The sequence below is a fragment of the Nyctibius grandis genome, chromosome 8 (assembly GCF_013368605.1).
Source record: "Nyctibius grandis isolate bNycGra1 chromosome 8, bNycGra1.pri, whole genome shotgun sequence".
In the NCBI taxonomy this organism is placed as follows: domain Eukaryota; kingdom Metazoa; phylum Chordata; class Aves; order Nyctibiiformes; family Nyctibiidae; genus Nyctibius; species Nyctibius grandis.
The window spans coordinates 14,339,648-14,358,580 of NC_090665.1; the positions used below are offsets into that span (position 1 = coordinate 14,339,648).

Here is an 18,933-nt window from a genome sequence, read left to right on the forward strand (position 1 = left end):
GGCCGATGATTTCATTCTGACTGTGGTGATTGTGGGGTGATTTCCCTGGCTTTAACAGTGACACTGTTGTGAGGGATTGGGCTCCGGCTGCCTGGGCTGGCAGTCTGCTTTCCACTGCGGGCACCAGCAATGAAGTGGAGTTAGTCCATGTGTGGGCTGTTAAAATCTGCAGGGTATCTGGAGGAGTTTTATATGTTTTCTACATTTTCAAAAGTGCTTTCTATCCACCCAAAGAGTTTATGGAAATAACTTGCCACAAAAATATAAAAAGCAGCAAGTGTTTGTATTGTGTGGAAATGTTAATTTAAACTTACTGAGGCTAGACCACATAGTTTACTTACTAGCACTTACTGCAAGGGTAGTGAAATTTTTGAAGCACCACGAGTTAATAAGGGCTGAAAGTCAGCTGAGCCTCCTTTGGTCCCCTCACTGGTATGACTGCGGCCAGCGGGGTGCTGTGGCCCGGCATGGAGAGCACAGTGCCGTGTATGCTGGGGCAGTGTGGAGCAGGGTAGCAGCAGGGTCAAACGCTTCCTGACCAACTGCAGAAACTCAAAGGAAGTCCACATAAGGAACCAAGCAAGTGAGATCTAAGGGGGCTGCTTTATTCTCATGCAACGTCCCTTTGATGTTTGCAGTTCTGTGGGGCTATATAAAAACCAGACACAATGGGTATCTAGCAGCTAATTCCAGCCACAGATAGAAATCAGCACCCTTCAGTTGCTAATTCCTTGAAGGTATGAGCTGTTTCTGATATAAATACGAACATGTGGCTCACTGTGCAGGGACAACCCACAAAATTATAATTTTTAGTTACATTAAGCCAAAGCAGAGAAAAATGAAATCTGCAGAGGCAAAGATGCATCAGAAAATCACTGGAACTACGCCGAAGATGTACCCTGCATAAATAGCCTTAACAAACAATAATTAACACAGCCAGCATGCTTCATCACATTATATTGTTAAACAGAATAGAAACAGAGCTAGTTAATCCCATCTGAATTGTAACGTAATACCATAAATAATGATACAGTTTTCTTTGGACTGCTGGTTTTGTTTTAAATAACAGAATGTCTTCAGAGAGTCTAAATTAACTGTTCACAATGAAACTGGATGCTTCCTCCAGCATGTGATAGAATCATAATGAAATGAGATTTTAATTAATAATTGAGTAAATCCTTAGTGAGTTTCTGAAATGTGAGGCATGCTCTACATCTGCACAATGTCAGGAGATCTATGAGAATACTGAGCTGTTTCTGAATAGGAAATTAAGTAGGAGTCCTTGAATCCAGACCAGCGGTGGTGGACTGGGGTCTTCTCTTGAGTCTACCCTTAGTGCACAGGCCTGGAAGTTCATAGCAATCCTAGAGCAGAAACGCAAATTCAGTGCAGCTTTGATGGGAGGAATACCACTCTTCCTCACTAACAAAAAAAAAAACAAACCCAAAACTAGCAGAGGTTTTAGTCTGTGCCTTCCTGTTCACCTTACAGGAGAGGAGCATTTCGAGTGTTTTACTATGCTAGAGATGTCCACAGCTATCAGAATAGTCCTCAGAGCTCCTAGCTTTCAGCAGCTTGTTATCTTGAAGCTGCTCTACCTTACAATACTGTCCAGACCACCTCCAGTGGGGCCCAGAAACGTCAAGAATGAAGGCACAAGAGAAACTGTGTGAGAGAGAAAATTTACTGGAATAAAGTAAAACCAAAATCTACATCTTTGTACCCTGTTTCCCCTGAATACAGAGCAATTTCAACGCAGATGCAGCCCAAATCTGGCTGTGAAATTTACTTTTCTATTTAAATACATGGTGCAGTCTGTGAGTATCTGAGGTGAAAGGCATCAAGCCCCTAGGACATGGAATGGAAAGTATGCTGTGTGCACTTAGAGAGCAACATTTTACTGTGTTGTCTACTGTGATGCATGGCTTCATCAAGTCCCACCTTGAAACCAGCTCAGTGACTTACCTGCACTCTTGTAGTTAGGAAGCAGCTCCAAATCTCACTGCTCTCATCCCCTGAAGCCTTCTGCTTTCTGGGGGAGCCTTGTTCTTTTTCCTCAATACCCCTGCTGACCTTAGGCTATCCTCTGAGGATCTCCACTCCGGTTATCATCCCAGAAGCCCTCCTCTGCCTTATTCTAGTGCAAATTCACCTTCACTGAACACAGATGGCCATGGTTATATATCACTGTAGGTGAGGTCTCACTAGTGTTTTGTACAGGGTCATTGGGATAACTCTACCTGCTGAAAATCTCTCTCCTGAAGCCTGCATCAATCATCTTCCCCTTTCATGGTCACATCTCAGTAAGAGCTCACAGTCATCCTGTGCATGCAATACCTGCATTTCTTGCCTCTCCCTCCTGCCTGGTATGACTTTGATCTCTACACTATTCAACTTCACAACGTTTGCTTTGCTGTAGCTTTTCATGTCACCCCATGGTTCTTCTGTAAGTCTGTCTCCTCAGAGTCTAAAATAGCTACTGATGAAAGAAAAGGGAAAATATTTTACCTTTAAGCTCTAGTCCACATGGTCTCTGCAAGCAAAAATAAATAAAGGAACTTTGCTGCTTCTGCATTAAGCAAATACATAAATGTAAACCATTCCAGAAGAGAGGCCTGCACATCACGAAGTTAATATTTTATTCTGCCACATTTCTAAATTATCAAGGAAATGGGACAAGAACTGCAAGCATACACCTGTCTTCCAGCTTTTCTTGTCCTTATGAGTCAGTCTTTGTATCGGACAAACTAGTTACCCAATGCACTCTGCTGTTGCAATAGTGTAGATCTGGGAAGGAATGTGGTTTGGCCTCTGGTGATATCACTTTTTACCTTGCAAAACCACAGTCGTGGTTAGTGGAAGATTTTTTTTTTCTTGTAATGAAAATCTGAAAATAAGAAAGATTGATAGATTAGTCAAAAAATGCTGTATTTTGAGGACAAAAAGCAAATGGAAGGAATAGAAGCACTGGAATATCAGTAGTAAATAGCCGTATAGTACTTGTTGTTTCTGAGTGTTCATGCTGGATTATCGTAGCCAGCTTCCCTGTAGCTTTTTGGACCATATAGCTAGATCCTTGGACACATCTGGAGAAGTTAGCTGTCCATGCAAGCTGTTGCCAACAGCAGCAAAACACTTAAGTCAGTGTGTTCAGAAGTAGTTCTGATTCTGAAAGTCTAACACAAGCTCCTTGGGAATTTACCATCAGAAACTGTCAAAATTTCCGTTGACCTCAACTTGCAGTAGTATTTTATCAGGAAATTGGGGCAAGATAAGTAATATGCAAGATGCAAAGCTTAAATGAGCTATGTATTACAGAGGATTTAGTGAAAGGACAAACTACAATCTGCATGTGAATCAGTAACAGGTTCCTTTGGACTCTGACAACCTCTTATACTCAGGAAGAGTAGACACAATACCACTAAGATTTAAAGGGTGGTTTTTACAAAACCCACGAGGGCTCTCTGTAAAGTCCTTCCTTGGAAACAGAGCATGTTTACAAGCATTTTCTACACCTAAATACATATGAAAATATAACAGAAAAGCTGTGTGGGCACTGCAGGATGCTCGCTGTTAATGGGAGCTCACCACCACTGAATGCTCGCTTCACCTGGAGTGAAGGGCAGGATGCATTAACTGTGGACAATTTCTGAAGCCCCTAGGTCTTCATCAGAGGATCCTTGCATAGCTGGACACAATTTTCTAGGTTTCCTCACTGCTCATCCAGAGTTGCTCCAGCTCTGCAGTTGTGCAGTGGGACACTGGAGGACTCACCCCTCAGCTTCAGTCACTAGCAGCCTCTCCCTCCTACAATGTAAATTATCCATAAAATTCCAAACAAGACAAAACTTTTCTTGAATGATGTAGCTGCATTCCTTTTTAGCACTGCTCTTTTCCTTCACATAGCTGTGGAACATACTCACCTTTATCCTCCCAAAGCTTCTACACAAACAAGGAGGAAGAAAACCCATTAAAGTGAAGGTGTGCCTGATAATTCAATTACCTGCTCACCACCAGCAGTAGCCCTGAGGGCCAGCTGAGCCTGCTGGCTCCAGTAACTCCTCCTCTCAACTGAGCTCTTTGCAGAAAACTTCTACAATCCTGAGCAGCAGGGAGTGAGGAGGGGCAGGAGAGGCGAAGTTTGTGGCTTGGGTACCCATAGCACAGCCTGTAGCTGGTAGCAGGCAGAATGCTACAGAAGGATCTACTGTTTGTGAAGGGCAAACCAGCAGTCTGCTGTCTGTACTCTTGCTTACAGCTAACAAATACATATTTCTCCAATTAGCTGGTGAGCTCAAAAGGTAGGTGTTAGCATAGGAAGAGAGGTTTTTAAATAAGTGGTCTGTCATCTCAGGAGAGAGGGGTTACTGTAAAAGCTCAGTGTGTTCCTGCAGTGTTTGGAAATACTCGGTGTTTAGTGTGAATGAGAATGTCTTAATAACTTGCAAGAAAACTTTGTTTATTTGGAGAGTGATTCTTAGCTGTTAAAAGAAGGTACTTTCTGACAAGTATGATTTTGGTTCCTGTTTAAAAAAAAAGAAGAAATTAAAAAAAATCCACTGCCGAACTTCTCTTCTAGTTTTTCCACTCACCTAGTCTAGCTACGTGTGTCTGTAATCCCAAAATACAAAGAGTATTTGTTCCTTCAGGTGCATGAGATGGACAATGTGGTGGCAGCAGATGTACGTCAATCTCACCCTTGCGTAAGAGGCATAAGGCTGGGCGCAATCCTGTGCTCTCTGCTACAAATACTACATTGTTTGGGTTGGGAAAACAAAGGTATCATGACGTGATATGCTGTGATGTCATTTTGATGTGTGGTAGTGGATCGCGTGGTCCAGGCACACCACTTTCTGCACTCCAGGGCTGGTTAGGCTTGTACGGATGCCTGAGCTGGGACAGTGCAAGGACTCTGGCCGAGGTAGCTCCTCCAGAGAGCAGCTGCCAGAAAATTAGCACAGAGTAAAGAGAGCCATGGCCAGAGGCTCCACTTCAAGGCGTGCTGTGGGCTGTGCCACAGAAATAAGGAAAAACCACTGGAGTACAAGTGGCTTCTGCACTTTCTGGGAGAAGGTGCTACTTTGCAAGCCTGTGTCTGAATCCCACAGTGAGGTTTAATAGCACTTTCTTGTGTTTTGTCTGAATTAGATAACCTTGCTATTTTGGTGGGATTTATTATATGTTCATATGACGTGAAGAGTTAAATTTATTTTGAATAGACTCTGTTTTAATTGGATAACACTTGATCATAGAAAAATTCCCAAATTAACATTCTAAAGACACCTGTTAGCATTTGATCAGGCAAAACGCAAAGCAACCGCTGCACTCCTTACAGGAAAATGCTGCTGAAGAGCATCTAACCTGCTCTTCTTCAAGGGTTTACTTCTTGGGTCGGGTTTTCACCTAAACTAATTCCATGCAATACATCAACCTCTCTGCTTAATTTGACTGGGAAAGTTAAAGCAGACAGGTTATATAATGATGTTTATCTTTACATCAGGAAGTCACCCAAGCAGCTGCTAAGCTGGTATTGTATAACACAGCCCCGATTATAGAAAGCGTGGGGGCAGATGAGCTAGGTTGATCCATGTCATATTGGCAGTAACTGTTAACGGTTATAATTAATATTGTTTTGTATGCTTTTGTTTTTGATGTTTTGCAGCCTTCCGGAAGGTGTTGGAGAATTAGCAGCCAGGCATTGAACTTTGTTTATAGAAATTCCAGTTACACTATTCTATACATTAGGTAAATGTATTTAAATAAAAGATTCTAAATAATGAAATAGAAGTCACATACCATTTCCTATAATGCTTTAGTTCCTGAGGTTTCTGGAATAACAAAACTCACTCTTTTGTAGGGTTGTGAACTGTCCCAAACTGAATAGATACACCTTATTACAAGAGCGAAAGAAAGATGAGATTACTTTATACACATGGCATACAATCCCTAATTGAACAAGAGCTCAAAACAACGTCAGAGCACACACATTGCACAATGGCAGGGAAAAAAAAGATAATTTTTTTTTAGATTAAAAAAAAAAGACCAGTTCTCTCTCACTCTCCCTGTAAACAGGAACATGTTCATCTACTAGTCATACTCAGCTGGACTCTCTAACCCTAAGAATAAAGGCATCCTTGTATTCTGATCCAGATCGAATTAACCTAAGACAAGTTTCAGTTATGAGGACAAACACTGGATATAGAGTTCACAGATTAAAAATATGAAGCTCGTGTTACTGGGGAAACTGTCTTGTCTGTATAAGAAAGATTAAAATCAAACAATCAGAGATGCGTAAGATGATCCCATAAGAATTCAACTGAGTAGGCTTAATTAAATAAGCTAAACTGTGATTTTTAATAAAACTTTCATTTTAACAGCTGGAATAAGATTGGGTCCTTCTCTGTGTGCGACACGCAACAACTTATTTTACCCATAAGAACGAAGATGATAGAAAAGAGTGAGCTGGTATTTTGACTGATAACACTATATACAACAGGCACGCGACTCATTAGGTGGTGTGACGCAGTAGCTGTACAATATAATGAAAAGAGCAGCTTTAATCTTTAGTAGCGTTGTGAAAATTAGCTATACATAGTAGCTTTTGCAGCAAAAAGACAGACGCAATCACGCCATGCTTTCCTTCAAGCAGAATGCTCCTGTAAGTAATTGTCTGCATCTCTTATAACCCACAGAATTACAGAAGATAAAGAAAAGAGACTCCTGAAAAGACAGCTCCCAGAAGGTAAGGCTGTGGCATGTGATCCAATCTTATCAGACATCAGAGAACCCTGATAAGTGGAGGCATAATGAACAAGCTAACTTCACTCAGGCTTCATTCCTTATTAGCCAGGGGAAATTAGGCTTCATTAGTTTCATTGCTTCCCCAGTTAGCTGTGAAGCGTTGCACTGAGTTTGCAGGGAAGTGAAAGCTTTTCTGCAGCTGTCAGGGATCCTTTTATGAGTAACAATTCCCAGTTCTGTATGAAAACGGGAAATCATCTGCTCTGTATACTATATGGTGACTGCTATACTATATGGTGGCTTTGGGCATTAAACAGATGACAAACATAAGATAGAAAGGATCAATTTTCTTGTTCTTGTGTTTTCTGTTATTAGTAAGCCCAATATAAAAAACTCTCAAGTTTTACTCATTACTCTTCAACAGGCAGCAATTATTTTTGCTAAAGTTAATATTGTTGATTCTAGCAATATGCCACCTTATACATCAGTGTCCAACTTGAAATGAATATGAACACACATACCAGTATTTATTGAGCTCCTTACCCCACTTTCTGCTGTAACGGAGTTTGTCTGAGCTCGTTACTATTGTATTTTCTGGGCCAAACTGATAACTGTAAACCCTTGCAGTGTGGTGATGTCTGCTGTCCTTTTTGTCTTGGTTTTCAAATGGTTGTTGCTGTGTTGATTGGTGTGTTATGTGTAGATCTAGTGAATGTTTCTTGAAGTCTCCTGCTCTGAGTTCATCATACTTCTCTAGCTGCTGTGTGCAGTGCCAGCTACAACACATCTGCTTATATTGCCATTTTGAGGAGTCTGCATGGTTGTCAACTTGTTCCAGTGGGACTCAAGAGGTCCACCAGGCAGCTGCTGTGAAGTCAGACCCCTCCACATCATGTTGCTCTGCCTGTGGCCAAAGCGTGACCGCTGTAAGATGCAAGAGGCTGACAGCGTTCCTGTTCCCTGTGGTGGGGTGCCAGCCGTACAGGTGACGTTTTGAAAGTGGCATCTAGCAGCTGGCCTGCCTGAGGAGGTGGGAGCTGGTGTACAATCAGGTACAAACCCCTGGCAAGGGTCACTACTGTGATCATTTTTAGAGCAGGCAGCTGCCAACAAGCCCTGATGTCTTTTCTCAAAATGGGAAAGCATTGTCTCTGCTTAACTATGGGTTTGTAAGCTGGGTTTTTTAGCTTCTCACACAGGGCCTGCTTTTCCCTGTGTGCATGAATGGCGTGGGCTAGGATCAGGTGGCTGTTATGGAAGTTTCTCCACATCTAGGCAACACGCTTGCGCTGTGCTGGCCTCCTTGCTGTAACAGCTGCCTCTTCCCATACGGCACATGCCCCCTAAGCACCATGTCCTTGAACAGGGAGAGCAATACATGTGCTGTCGCAAGCTGCCTGCCCCCACCAGAGGTACGGCTCCAGACCGAGGGTCACACGCAGGCTGCTGGCAGCGCTTGCAAAAGAAGGGTTTTTAATGGTGAGATCAGAAGGCTGGGAGAGGGGGCGTCAGTCAGATCCTCAGCCACTTCTGGGGCCAAGAGGGCTACAACAGCGACAGGCTGCTGCTTGGTATAATTGTTCTGGAGTTCCTAGGCCAAGGGTCATTCTGGAACACTGCCAGGACGTGTTGAGTGCAGCATAATGCTGGCTTGCACGCTGACCACACCAGTCACAATTTAAGTACAAGCCTTTCTGTAAGCTGCCTATAACGGTTTGATTTAAATGATACCGCTTAAGCCATGGCATAAACGATGCTCTGCTTCATACCCACTTTCCCCCCCGCCTCCAAGGGAACTACACTATTTCCTGAAAAGTGGAGCCTTAAAAAGACGATGTGTAATACATGACAGTTTTGCAACACGGACTCTTACTGCAATGTGCTAGTAAAAATGCCATTTTTCCATTCATGGGATGTTTTCTATACACGCTGGAATTTCAAAACCACTTTATATACTGAAGTTTAATACTGTGCTTTCTGGTTCAACGACTTTCAATCAACAAATACACTCCTAGAACTGAAACAGAAGTGCCGGGAACCAACACCGCTCTCTGAGGTACAATAAGGCTCACCTAATTGCTTCCTGGCTTGCTGATCCGTCATCCTGACCCGCTCTTTGATGTTTTCTTTTTTTTTTCCTGGAGCATTAGTAACAAGTGAGAAACGCTGTCTCAGGGTGTTATATATGGGATTATTTCTCTATCCTCAGCACAATGACCGTATGTAATGGGATTATCGCTTATTTAAAATAAAAAAGCCTTGGAAACATCAAATCCTGTTTACGAAAAAGTAGTTTCTTTATGGTGGTTCCTTTAATTGCAAAAAAAATTTCTTTTTTTGCTTTGTAATAATGCATTTTTGTCTGCCAGCAAAACCAACCTAACTGCTGCAGATGTCTCCTTTCTGCTAGCTAAATTTAGGCTGTTCTTCCTCTCCTGTACATGTATTCCTCTGACATAAAGAGGACTAGGCCCCTTTAGAGTACATTTATTGCTGTTGTAAACAGTGAAAACTGATGAGGCAAGATGATGGAGGCTTCTGCCAATGTCCCTTCTTAGCATGCTTTCATTTCAAAATATATGAACTGGTACCAGTCAGTGCCAAAACTCTGAAAGTATGAAAATACAACTAGTAAGGAGGAAATGGGAAATGTGTGTCAGTTAGCACTAAATGTATATTCTGTTTTCTTCAATGAGGTATGTGAACAATTTTGCAGTACACAGCTGTGGGAGGAGGAGAAACTCCTGGTGCAAATCTAAGTACAAACATGGGAGTATTGGCGGGGGGGGGGGGGGGCGGGGAAGAAACAGAGAGGCCTTTTCTAGAGCTGGGTTAGATTTGTTGAAGTGTAAGTTTTCTTTAATTTAAGATTAGGACTTTGCCACAGCCAAATCTAGTCCTGATTTTTAGACATCAGATTTGCAAAAGTTGCCTGGGAGATTCTTTTTAGGTACCTGGGGTAAGCTCTTGTACATTTTTGGATGTGTCTAAGTTAAAAAAGTGTAAATGGAGATGCAAAGTTGGATCAAAAAAATCACATCAGCAGGATTTGCTTTGAACTTTGAAGTCTCTGCCTCTCATATGCACATACATACAGGGTTTGAAGTGTTTCAGATCAGAGGTTCTGGTTGATTGTCCATCTGATTGAGAAATAAGTAACATGCCCCCTCAGTACAAGCATTTGAGTTACCCCTAAATTCACCAGTTTTAATATACATTTTTCCCTTTAACGGGCAACTAGAATATGCTGCAAAGATAATTTACCTCCTGCATGTTTCTATCCAAGTCACTGATTTCTATCCTCTGTCTTCGCCATCATGCAAAAAAAGCAAACTGTATTGCCTTTAAGGCACCTTATTACCATTTCCACACCAGTTTTGAGGAAGTAGCTTTCATGACTCTGATCAGTCCATGATGTCAGCCTATACAGACCATTTCTTAAATTTTCAAACAGACAAAGCTTTTCGTGCTTTCTCCAATGATGTCCTTATGTTAACCTTACATCCTCTGTTAACCGCAGCAAAGCTATTTCTTTATCCTCCTTCAAATAAGCCCTTCCTCTCCTTCTCATGCTGTTCTTTGCCAGGATGACTGAAGGAAAAAGCCAGGCACGGGTGGATGCCGGCGCTCCGTGTATTGCCTATGGTGCAGGCCAGTAAGGGCTGTAAGGCGTCCGTGCTCCCTGCCTGCCCCATGACCCCCTCGTGTCACCAAGGCCATGGGTTCCCCGGAGCCAGGAACATCTCCAGCTGTGTATTTTACAGCAGGCAGCACCACGGGAGCTGATCCGTGCCTGGGACTCTCACAGTATCAGCGCCAACACAGTTTTCAGTCCATTTTTGCCCGTTAACTCCTGCCAGCTGCACACGCGTGTGGTAAAGTGCAGCTGCAGGGTGATAACCGGCACCGCCGAGTCACTCCGGCGGCACACCTGTAGCTGTCCCGCCCTCCCACAGCACACGCCGGCCGCCACCAGCGCTGCCCCCGGGACCCCGCCGCCCCGAGGAGCGCCTCACTCCCGCAGCGGGGCGGTGGCGATCAGCGCCGGGGACGCGCGAGGGCACGTTTCGTCGGGGGGACCCTCCCGCTCCCGCCGATGAGGAGGGAGTGAGCACGCCGCCGGCGGCCGCCGAGGGGCCGGGCCCACGGGGGGCCTGGGCGCCGGGGAGCGGAGCCGGGCGGCCCCGCCGGCACGGCACGGCACGGCACGGCACGGCACGCGCCCTGAGGGGCCGGGCGCGTGGGTCCCGGGTACCGCCGTCCCCTCGCGTGGGCCTGGGCGGGCCCCCTTTAAGGCGGGCGGCGAGCGCTCACCTTGCCTCTTCCCCCCGCCCCGCCGACTAGGTACCGGCCCCGAGCCGCGCCGAGCTGAGCCCTGATTGGGCGGCCGCCGGGCCCGGTCACGTGGGGGGGGGGCGCGCTCCCCACAGCCTCCAGGCCGCCATTTTGGCTGGAAAGTTTGGAATTTCCGAGCGGTGCGAGCGGGAGGCGGCGGGCGGCGCGAGCGCCCCGGCCCTGCCCGCCCCGGCACCGGCTCGGCCCGCCCTGACCCGTCTCTCGCCGCGGCGGGCGCCGGCGGGAGCCCCGAGCGGAGCCGCCCGCCCGCCCGCTCGCCGGCCGGCCGGCGGGTGTGCGGGTCGGTTGGTTGGTCGGTCGGTCAGTCAGGCGGGGCGGCCGCCGCGCCCCGCCGCGCCCGGCCGGCAGGGGGAGCCGCGCCGCCGCCCGCCCCGCGCCGCCCCGAGTCGGGCTCAAAGTTTGTGAGGCGGAGCCCCGGCCGCCGGCGGAGCGCCGCGGCCCCGGAGCGCCATGCCCGTCAGGAAGCAAGGTGAGCGCCGCACGCCGAGGGGCCCCGGCAGCTGCCGGAGCCGCTGCTCTGACAGCTGCTGCGGCGACGGAACGGGTGAGGAGGGGCGGCTGCTGGGAGCCGCCGGGCTGCGGGCGGGGCGAGCCCGCCGAGGGGCACGGTCCCGCCCGCGCTTTCCCAGCTGCGAACAAAGAAGCTGCCGGGCTGGGCTGGGGCGGTCCCGAGCGCGGAGGCTTGTTGCGTCCCCGGCGTGTGCATCCCCGGTCCTCCTACCTGGTGCGCCGGGGTCACCGGTGTGTGTGGTCTCCGCTTGCAGATACCCAGCGAGCCCTGCGCCTCCTGGAGGAGTACCGCTCCAAGCTGAGCCAGGCGGAGGACCGGCAGCTGCGGAACTCCATCGAGCGTGTCATCAGCATCTTCCAAAGTAACCTTTTCCAGGCTTTGATAGGTAAAGGCTGACTTCTCTCAGGTTGCGCTCAGGCCGGTCGGTTCTTGCTTATGCTGTCACTTGCAGTGTTTTGTCCTTACGTTAGAAGCCATGTGCTTTTTGTCGTTGTGTTTTTGTTTTGCATAGTAACACACGCTGTGCTGTTACAGATCAACAGTTCAGTTGTTTCCTATACTTACTTTGAGGCTTTTGACTGGCCCAAATTTCTTAAAACTGCTGCAATTTTTTCTTCTGTGACATGTTATTGTATATTACTTTATATATGTTATTTTTCACATATCTTTATTCGTGAACAATTTGGAAGATTTTTTTTTTTTTTTGTGAGTTTATATCTAACAGGTTAATGAATGAGTTAAAATGGTTTTAATCTAAGGTGGGATTCAGGCAAATGTTCCTGCTGAAGAATCTCCAAAAACATCACAAAGTATATATGTAAAGTGCAAAGTTAACTTAAAGTAAATGAGAAGAAGCCTCTAATGCTTCAAGGAATGCTACAGTGATCTTTTCTCCTTTGTTTGTTGCATATTAAAGTGTAGTGAAAACACTACTAATTCTTAGTTTAGAGTATTTTTAGTGCTTCACTTAAAATGTTCTCATAAGTCTTGTTGAACTACTTACGTGTAATTCCCTGCATGTCTGTTTGGAAAAAAACCTGAGCATAAGTAAAACTTGCAGAATCCTGACTTTATTTGGAAACTTCTGCAGGGAAGGAGAGAGATGTGGCTTCTCCTAGATTGACTGTCACTGTCCTTGTGACAGCTAATGAATGAAAGGGTTTTGTTTACCTTCAAGAGTAAAATTTGTAAAGTTCTGCATCCTTGTCTTTTAACAAAGTAACCTGCATCTGAATTGTACTAATAACAAACACTGTAGCTAAATTTGTTATTTGGCATACTGCATGGTTAGTGTCATACAGGTGTACATCTTACTTCATGGTACCACAGCTTCTTTGAATCTATGTTGTGGTGGAAACACACGGACAGGCAAAACATAAACACGTGTTGTTGCATGTGGAATGTTTTCTTCTGGAGTGTTTGTTTCATCTTCTTATGTAGGTTTTCAGATGATAGTAATCTTGCTGTGGTTTTTTTAGTCATGTAAGTTCATGAAAGGTAGTTGTGAAAATAGGTCACTTACAGAAATCTTTTACTTACAGGAACTTGTCAATACTCAGGTGATGCTAACCAACTCCCTGAGGAAAAGCTAGACATAATCTTTGTGGGACATGTATGAACAGGATTCACTCATTGGTAGATCAGAATGTTAAAAGTCTTATATCAGAAGCTTAATGTACTGCAGTTGTGCTTTTTATTGTCACCTGGCAAATTCCAGTGTTAACTACCATTTTTCTTGTTCTGGGTGGGTGTATGTGTGGGGTTTTTTTAACTGTCTTGAAGATCCATGCAGGACACTGGCAGCACACTGTTTTCTCCTCTCCATTGAATAAGATACTGATCTATTAACCTTTGATATTCTAACCTGAAAGACGTAGTTTCTTCTCCTGTCCACATATGGGTCTTCATTGTTTTAATAACTCTACAACTAGTAGAAGGAAACTTGAAACAGCAGGCAGCCTCATGTCTGCTGGCTTCCTTCTGCAAGAGCAGAAAACAGGAATGTGTTGTTGCCTGGGTGGGCTACTGGCCTGTTCTCTCATCTTGTAAGAAGTTGTATGTTGCAACCGTATGACCCTAGTTTTTGAGTTCAATTCATCTGTGCACGCACAATAGGTGTCAGCTTCTTGGGTGTGTTGCATTAACTGTGCATTCACTGGGTCACTGTGTGATTGTTTATTACAGAGTGTATGTGTATGTTCCCAAACTGTCTGAAAGGTGATAACACAGAAGGCTAGTACTTTCCAAGCAATTTATGCTGTCAGCTTGAGTCTTTCTCCTTTAACATGCTCCTTTTCTGTGTAAATATGTCCGGGGAATTCTTGTTCATGGCACGTTGCTCCTGGCTATTTTTTCCTGGAAACATCCTTTTGTGGTATGAGTACTGCATGATGGGGATAAAGAGTAGGGGGACTCCCTCGAAAAGATGCTGTCTGGAGGATGGCTGCAGTTACTGGGAAGACCTTGAGTCTGCTCCTGCCTGTCCTCGTTCCATGTAGATTTGGGAGCAGGCTGGATGAAGTAGTCAGTTGTGCTGCAGGTTCACATTACTTCATAGCAGGTTTTAAAGTGTGCTGTTTAGAGGAGTTGTGATGTGTCCCCAACTTAAATAGCCAGTGCTGTTCTGACAGAAAGTTTCAAGCTCAACTACCAAGTTATTTCTCATGCAGATACTTCTTTCGGAAAGTGTGCTGCTTTTAGTTTCTGTTTGTTTGTTTTTAAATAATACTAAAAAAGAAAAAAAAAGAACCTTCATTTATTTTCTGCATTTTCTGCCAAGTTACTGCACTATATCCAAGACCTGCATGTCCATGATAGGTGAGAATGTTTGTGAAGGCTGCAGTCAGGATCTGCTGTCAACTTCATGTATCCTTTTTGTATAATTTTTAACTTGGCAATCAAATGCTGTTCTTTCAAGGAAAAAATAGACATTACTTTGTGCACAGAAATGTATCTTTAGGTTTATAATGGGGGAAATTAAATATTCCTGAAAACTACACATTTTATCAATATTTCATATATATAGATATACGTAAAGGAATTAAAGGGATTTTTTTTGGTGAATTTCCATTTGGATGCTGAAGAATAAATGGTATTATTTTCTCATTTGAGCCTTTTTTTATGTTGTCCTCTCCTTTTAATTCTGTCAATAAAACTTTAGTTTAACGAGCTACAAACTTGACCTGGTTCTTAAATATTTAAGATGTGGCTTTATATATATAAAATATAAAAAAAAAATGTGTATGGCTTTAAATGATTTGAGTTAGAGAGGTAACTAGTCCGTGTGAACAGCAAGTGTTATGAAACTGACATTATCGCAACAGTGTTACATTTTAAGTGAAATAACTGTAAGAACTTCAAATTAGTAACAAAATTGGTAACCAAATGTGACCTCCCTAAAACAGTCTGTGAAGAAGCCCATTTTTTTTTATTTTCTGTGTCTTCTGTAATGTGGTATTTCCCATTGCTGTTGCTTCAACCAGCCAAGTGTAGTGATGTTTGGTACTTCAATGAAACGGATACCAGTGGCCTGTAATTAAAATCAGCTTGAGAATAGTGTCAGTTTTAAGTAAATTTCCTACTGTACAGTCTCAAAATTGTGTGGTATCTTTTCTAGCTTGTGATTTCTTGGTTGTAGTTAAAATAGCTTGTTACTGATATTCTGATAATTGGTAAGGTTATTAAGAGACCGAAGAAAGATATCCACATATGGAGGCACGGGATAGACTTAGTTTCACTTTGGTAAAGAATTTGATATTTATCTTCAAATAGCGAGGTAATAATTCTGCAGATAAGTTCTGCTTCTGATTTGGGCACTTTTACATTCTTGAGAAGGTCCACGTTCTTGTAAAGGTACAGATATATGACGTATTTATCTTTTTGAAATTATAAGAGGAGGAACACTTGCATGCACAAGTGTAACACTTCTGAGGGGAAAACATATGAAACAGACTTCTGTTTATACACAGAATCTTTTTGTGTAATTAAAGTCTGTTTTTAATGGGTTTTGTGCTGCAGTCGACCGTATTAAAATAGTCTCAGAAAGTGAAAAATATTACTAGTTACAGCTAGAATCATGAAGTAGTTTACTACTTTAAAATATTCCTTTTTCTGACAATAACTAACTCCATTTGCATGGGTGTCAGAAAAAGGGAATTCTAAAAGAGTCTCTACATATCATGGCAATGGAGTTGGCTGTGCTGCCTTTCTTGCCTTCTTTCTTGCCTTGTCTGTCTTATGGGTTTTTTTGTGGTTTTTCTAATATATTTTATAGCTGCGCATATAAAGACTTTTTGGTACAAAATGGCAAATTTGACTGGGGGGAGGTTGAATGTGTTGAATTTCATATGTGTAAGCGGTCTAATTTATTTCACTTGGAGTCCTTTTGCATGAAGATCTGCCTTGAGAATTGTGCTTACATGCTGGCTGTTTCTAACACTAAACATCCAGTGTGGGAAACTTCAAAGAAAAAAATGTGGTGGTTTCAGTAATCCTTACTGAACCAAAGAAAAGCTTCCCCCTGGTAATCACCAAGGTTTTTTTAACCATAGTTCGGATTCATGAGCTTTATGAATTGGACAGAATATATTAAAAAATGCTGTTAATATGTTTTTACACACCAGCTAAAGAAGTTCTGTCTCTGAAATTTTTGTGAAATTGATGGTTGCGTTAAGGTAAACTCTTTGTTCAGATTTATCAGCGGTCTAACTGGGGCTGAAACTTCTAGGAATATAAAACATACTTCTCAGCTCTGTCCACACTGGCTTTCTGAACTGAATTAGGGAAACAACCCTAGATTTTAGACTGAAGTAGACTAGATTGGGTCAGCACTCCTCCAATTTAGTACCCTTTGGAGTGGACTGAGCACACTCCTGCTAGATGGCATGTGGCTTCAGTTCTCTGAGCTGTGTGTGGCATCTCTGTAGACATTCTTGCTCTTTTAGTTCCCTCTCAATTATCCAGCATGGAAATATTTTCTGTACTTGCTGGCTAAATTAAAATCAAACACAGTTAAAGCAGAAGCTCTTCTTCATAACTGAAACCAAAAGTACTTGCTCTTGGGGAAACTTCAGTATCAGCTTTTATTTCGGTGATGTAGTTAGTTAATAGAGCGTGTGGCATGATGACACAGTTAACTCTTCAAATCAGCTCTGCCCTCAGAGAGATTTTAGTTGTGGGTATGCGTCATTGTGTAAGACTGTTCTTTAGTTAACTTGAGGGAGGCTACTAGTAATGCTTCCCATTTTCTAAGTGTTACTGAGGCCCTAGTACAAGTTCTTTCAGACTCAGCTAAATAATATTAAGAACCTAGAAATTCTTGACAGTAAGTTGAGGATCTGGTGAGATAGTGAATATTGTTTTGTTGTTTTTATTTTATTAGAGGAAAGTTCGGAGAGAATTGAGTCTTCTGTTTTACTGGATACTACTGAAATTGTTGTAGTTGCTAAATAGGGTATTTTCACACTGAAATCTTACCCTTGCTGCATTTTTGTGACTTTTCCCCCAGATTGCAACTTCTATAATACAACATCTTTGCTCATATATGAGGCTGAAACATCCATGGGTGTAATTCTTGCAACTTTGAGGTGTTTGTCTGCTTTTCGGACAAGTTACCTAAGGACATGCTGTGGTGATGCTTACCATGGTCTCCTTCCGAAACCTTTGCAAAAGTTGGTCAGTTTGAGAGATGTGACCTAGGGTTGTGTCTTCAAAGGTAGTTAAGTACTTGATTATTTTCATGTATTTTTCTTTATCTAGGTGGAGGAAGGATAAAACATTTTAGTCGGTGTCCAGATGATTGGAATGTTAACTCAGTCACTGTTAGTATGCTTCTGCCATGTAGTTTGTCGTTGCTTCAGAACGTCCCAGTTTTTGGAAGAACTTCACATCTTGTTCTTCAAGGAACCTAATAATGAGTGAAACAATCTCATTGCTTCTTCATTTTAAAGAACTACTTATTGTGTTGTATGTATGCAATGCAGTTCGATAGCATAGAAAGTTTTGGGGTTGTTGTGTGCTTGCTTTTTTAAATGTTTTCCATGCTGTATATATATATGTGTGTGTGACAGTGCAATGTGTTGAATTTTTGGGATTAGGTGCTGCTTTTGGTAGCCTAAAATAGCAAGTAAGAGTAGTGTAAGTTGAGTAGCTACTGGTATGCAGATAAATAGTATTGTGGCAAAAGATTATCCTTGTGGTTATTATACTGACTGTGTATTCAGTGTTGAATAGCTGCACTGTAGAATTTATCAATTACAGTATTATTCTCTTCACAGGGTTACCATTAAAAGGGGCTGTTGACAAGAAAACTTTGCCAATAAGTCTGCTGTTCATTCAGGGGCTGAAAAGAAAGTTGAAGTTGGGAATAATCGGTATAGCTTCCAGGTTCTGGGAAAGTTTATCTTCTGTCCTGTTCTTGCTTCACTGTCTTTCCTGTCTCTTTCATCTTTGTTCCCTAGTTCTGATGCCCATCTCCTCCCATGCTGCTCTATACCTGGCTTTGCTCCTAATCTCCCTCAACATTTGCTTCAGTGCTTGGGTACAGTGTAGAGGAAGGGGGAAAGCACAAGAGAGGGTATTTAGTCTTACTCTTAGGCCTGCTTCCATGGTGATCCCAGCAGCAAGGGCAGAAGGTCATGTTCAGCTCTGCAGCTGGAATGCCATGTGCCTCCTGTGCATCTGGTTGCCTGTGTTTTGAGGGATGGTGTTTGTTTTGCTGCAGTGGAATGAATCTTCAAAGAAACTGAACTCTAGCAGCTGACTAGTAGTCTCCTTGTGCAGATGGCTTCCTGAATTATAACTAGACCAAATTTGCAAGAATGTTAAGAGACTGCAGAAGGTGTAGGGCTGACACTGGAATAACCTCCTTAGCTTCACGTTCCTTCTCTAAATTAGGGGAGGCTCTAGAGCTCTTTGGTAAAGCATTTATAGGAATCTTGTCATATGCGAATATCTTCCCAGCCATGTCCTCAAAAAAGCTGAATTATTTTGGCTTGAAATTAACAGGTCAGCCTAAGTCAGATGTGCAGTAAGGAAAGCTTGTGGGCAAATTGCAAAAGCATTGCAAATTTAAGTCTTGTTTTCAGAAACTTGTGTTAGAATTTGGCTGCAGGATGTGTATAAGTGTTACTGCTGATGGAGGTGCTAGTGTGTGGTGCCACCCATCCTTGTGTTGCCACCAGTGTCAGGTCGTTACCTTGGAGTCTATGAGCTTACTGGTGGTAGAAGAAACCAATGCTTGTGCTGTCTCCTTTAAGCAGAGCTATGCACCTGTATGAAAACTCAACTTGGAGTGTTGAGTGAAGAGTGAACTCATCCCAAAAAGT

The 18,933-nt window shown here is 43.3% G+C and overlaps 1 protein-coding gene across 6 annotated transcripts in view; it reads left to right on the forward strand.

Annotated features, from left to right (window-relative positions):
- Positions 1-11,478: 11,478 nt before the first annotated feature.
- DLG1 (discs large MAGUK scaffold protein 1) overlaps positions 11,479-18,933 on the forward strand; it is a 160,795-nt gene continuing 153,340 nt past the window's right edge. For all 6 annotated transcript variants that reach the window (XM_068407156.1, XM_068407159.1, XM_068407161.1 and 3 more), the window contains exons 1-2: positions 11,479-11,566; positions 11,862-11,993. In XM_068407156.1, the coding sequence (XP_068263257.1) occupies positions 11,548-11,566; positions 11,862-11,993 (151 nt within the window). In that variant the 5' untranslated portion in view covers positions 11,479-11,547. The remainder of the gene's footprint in view (positions 11,567-11,861; positions 11,994-18,933) is intronic.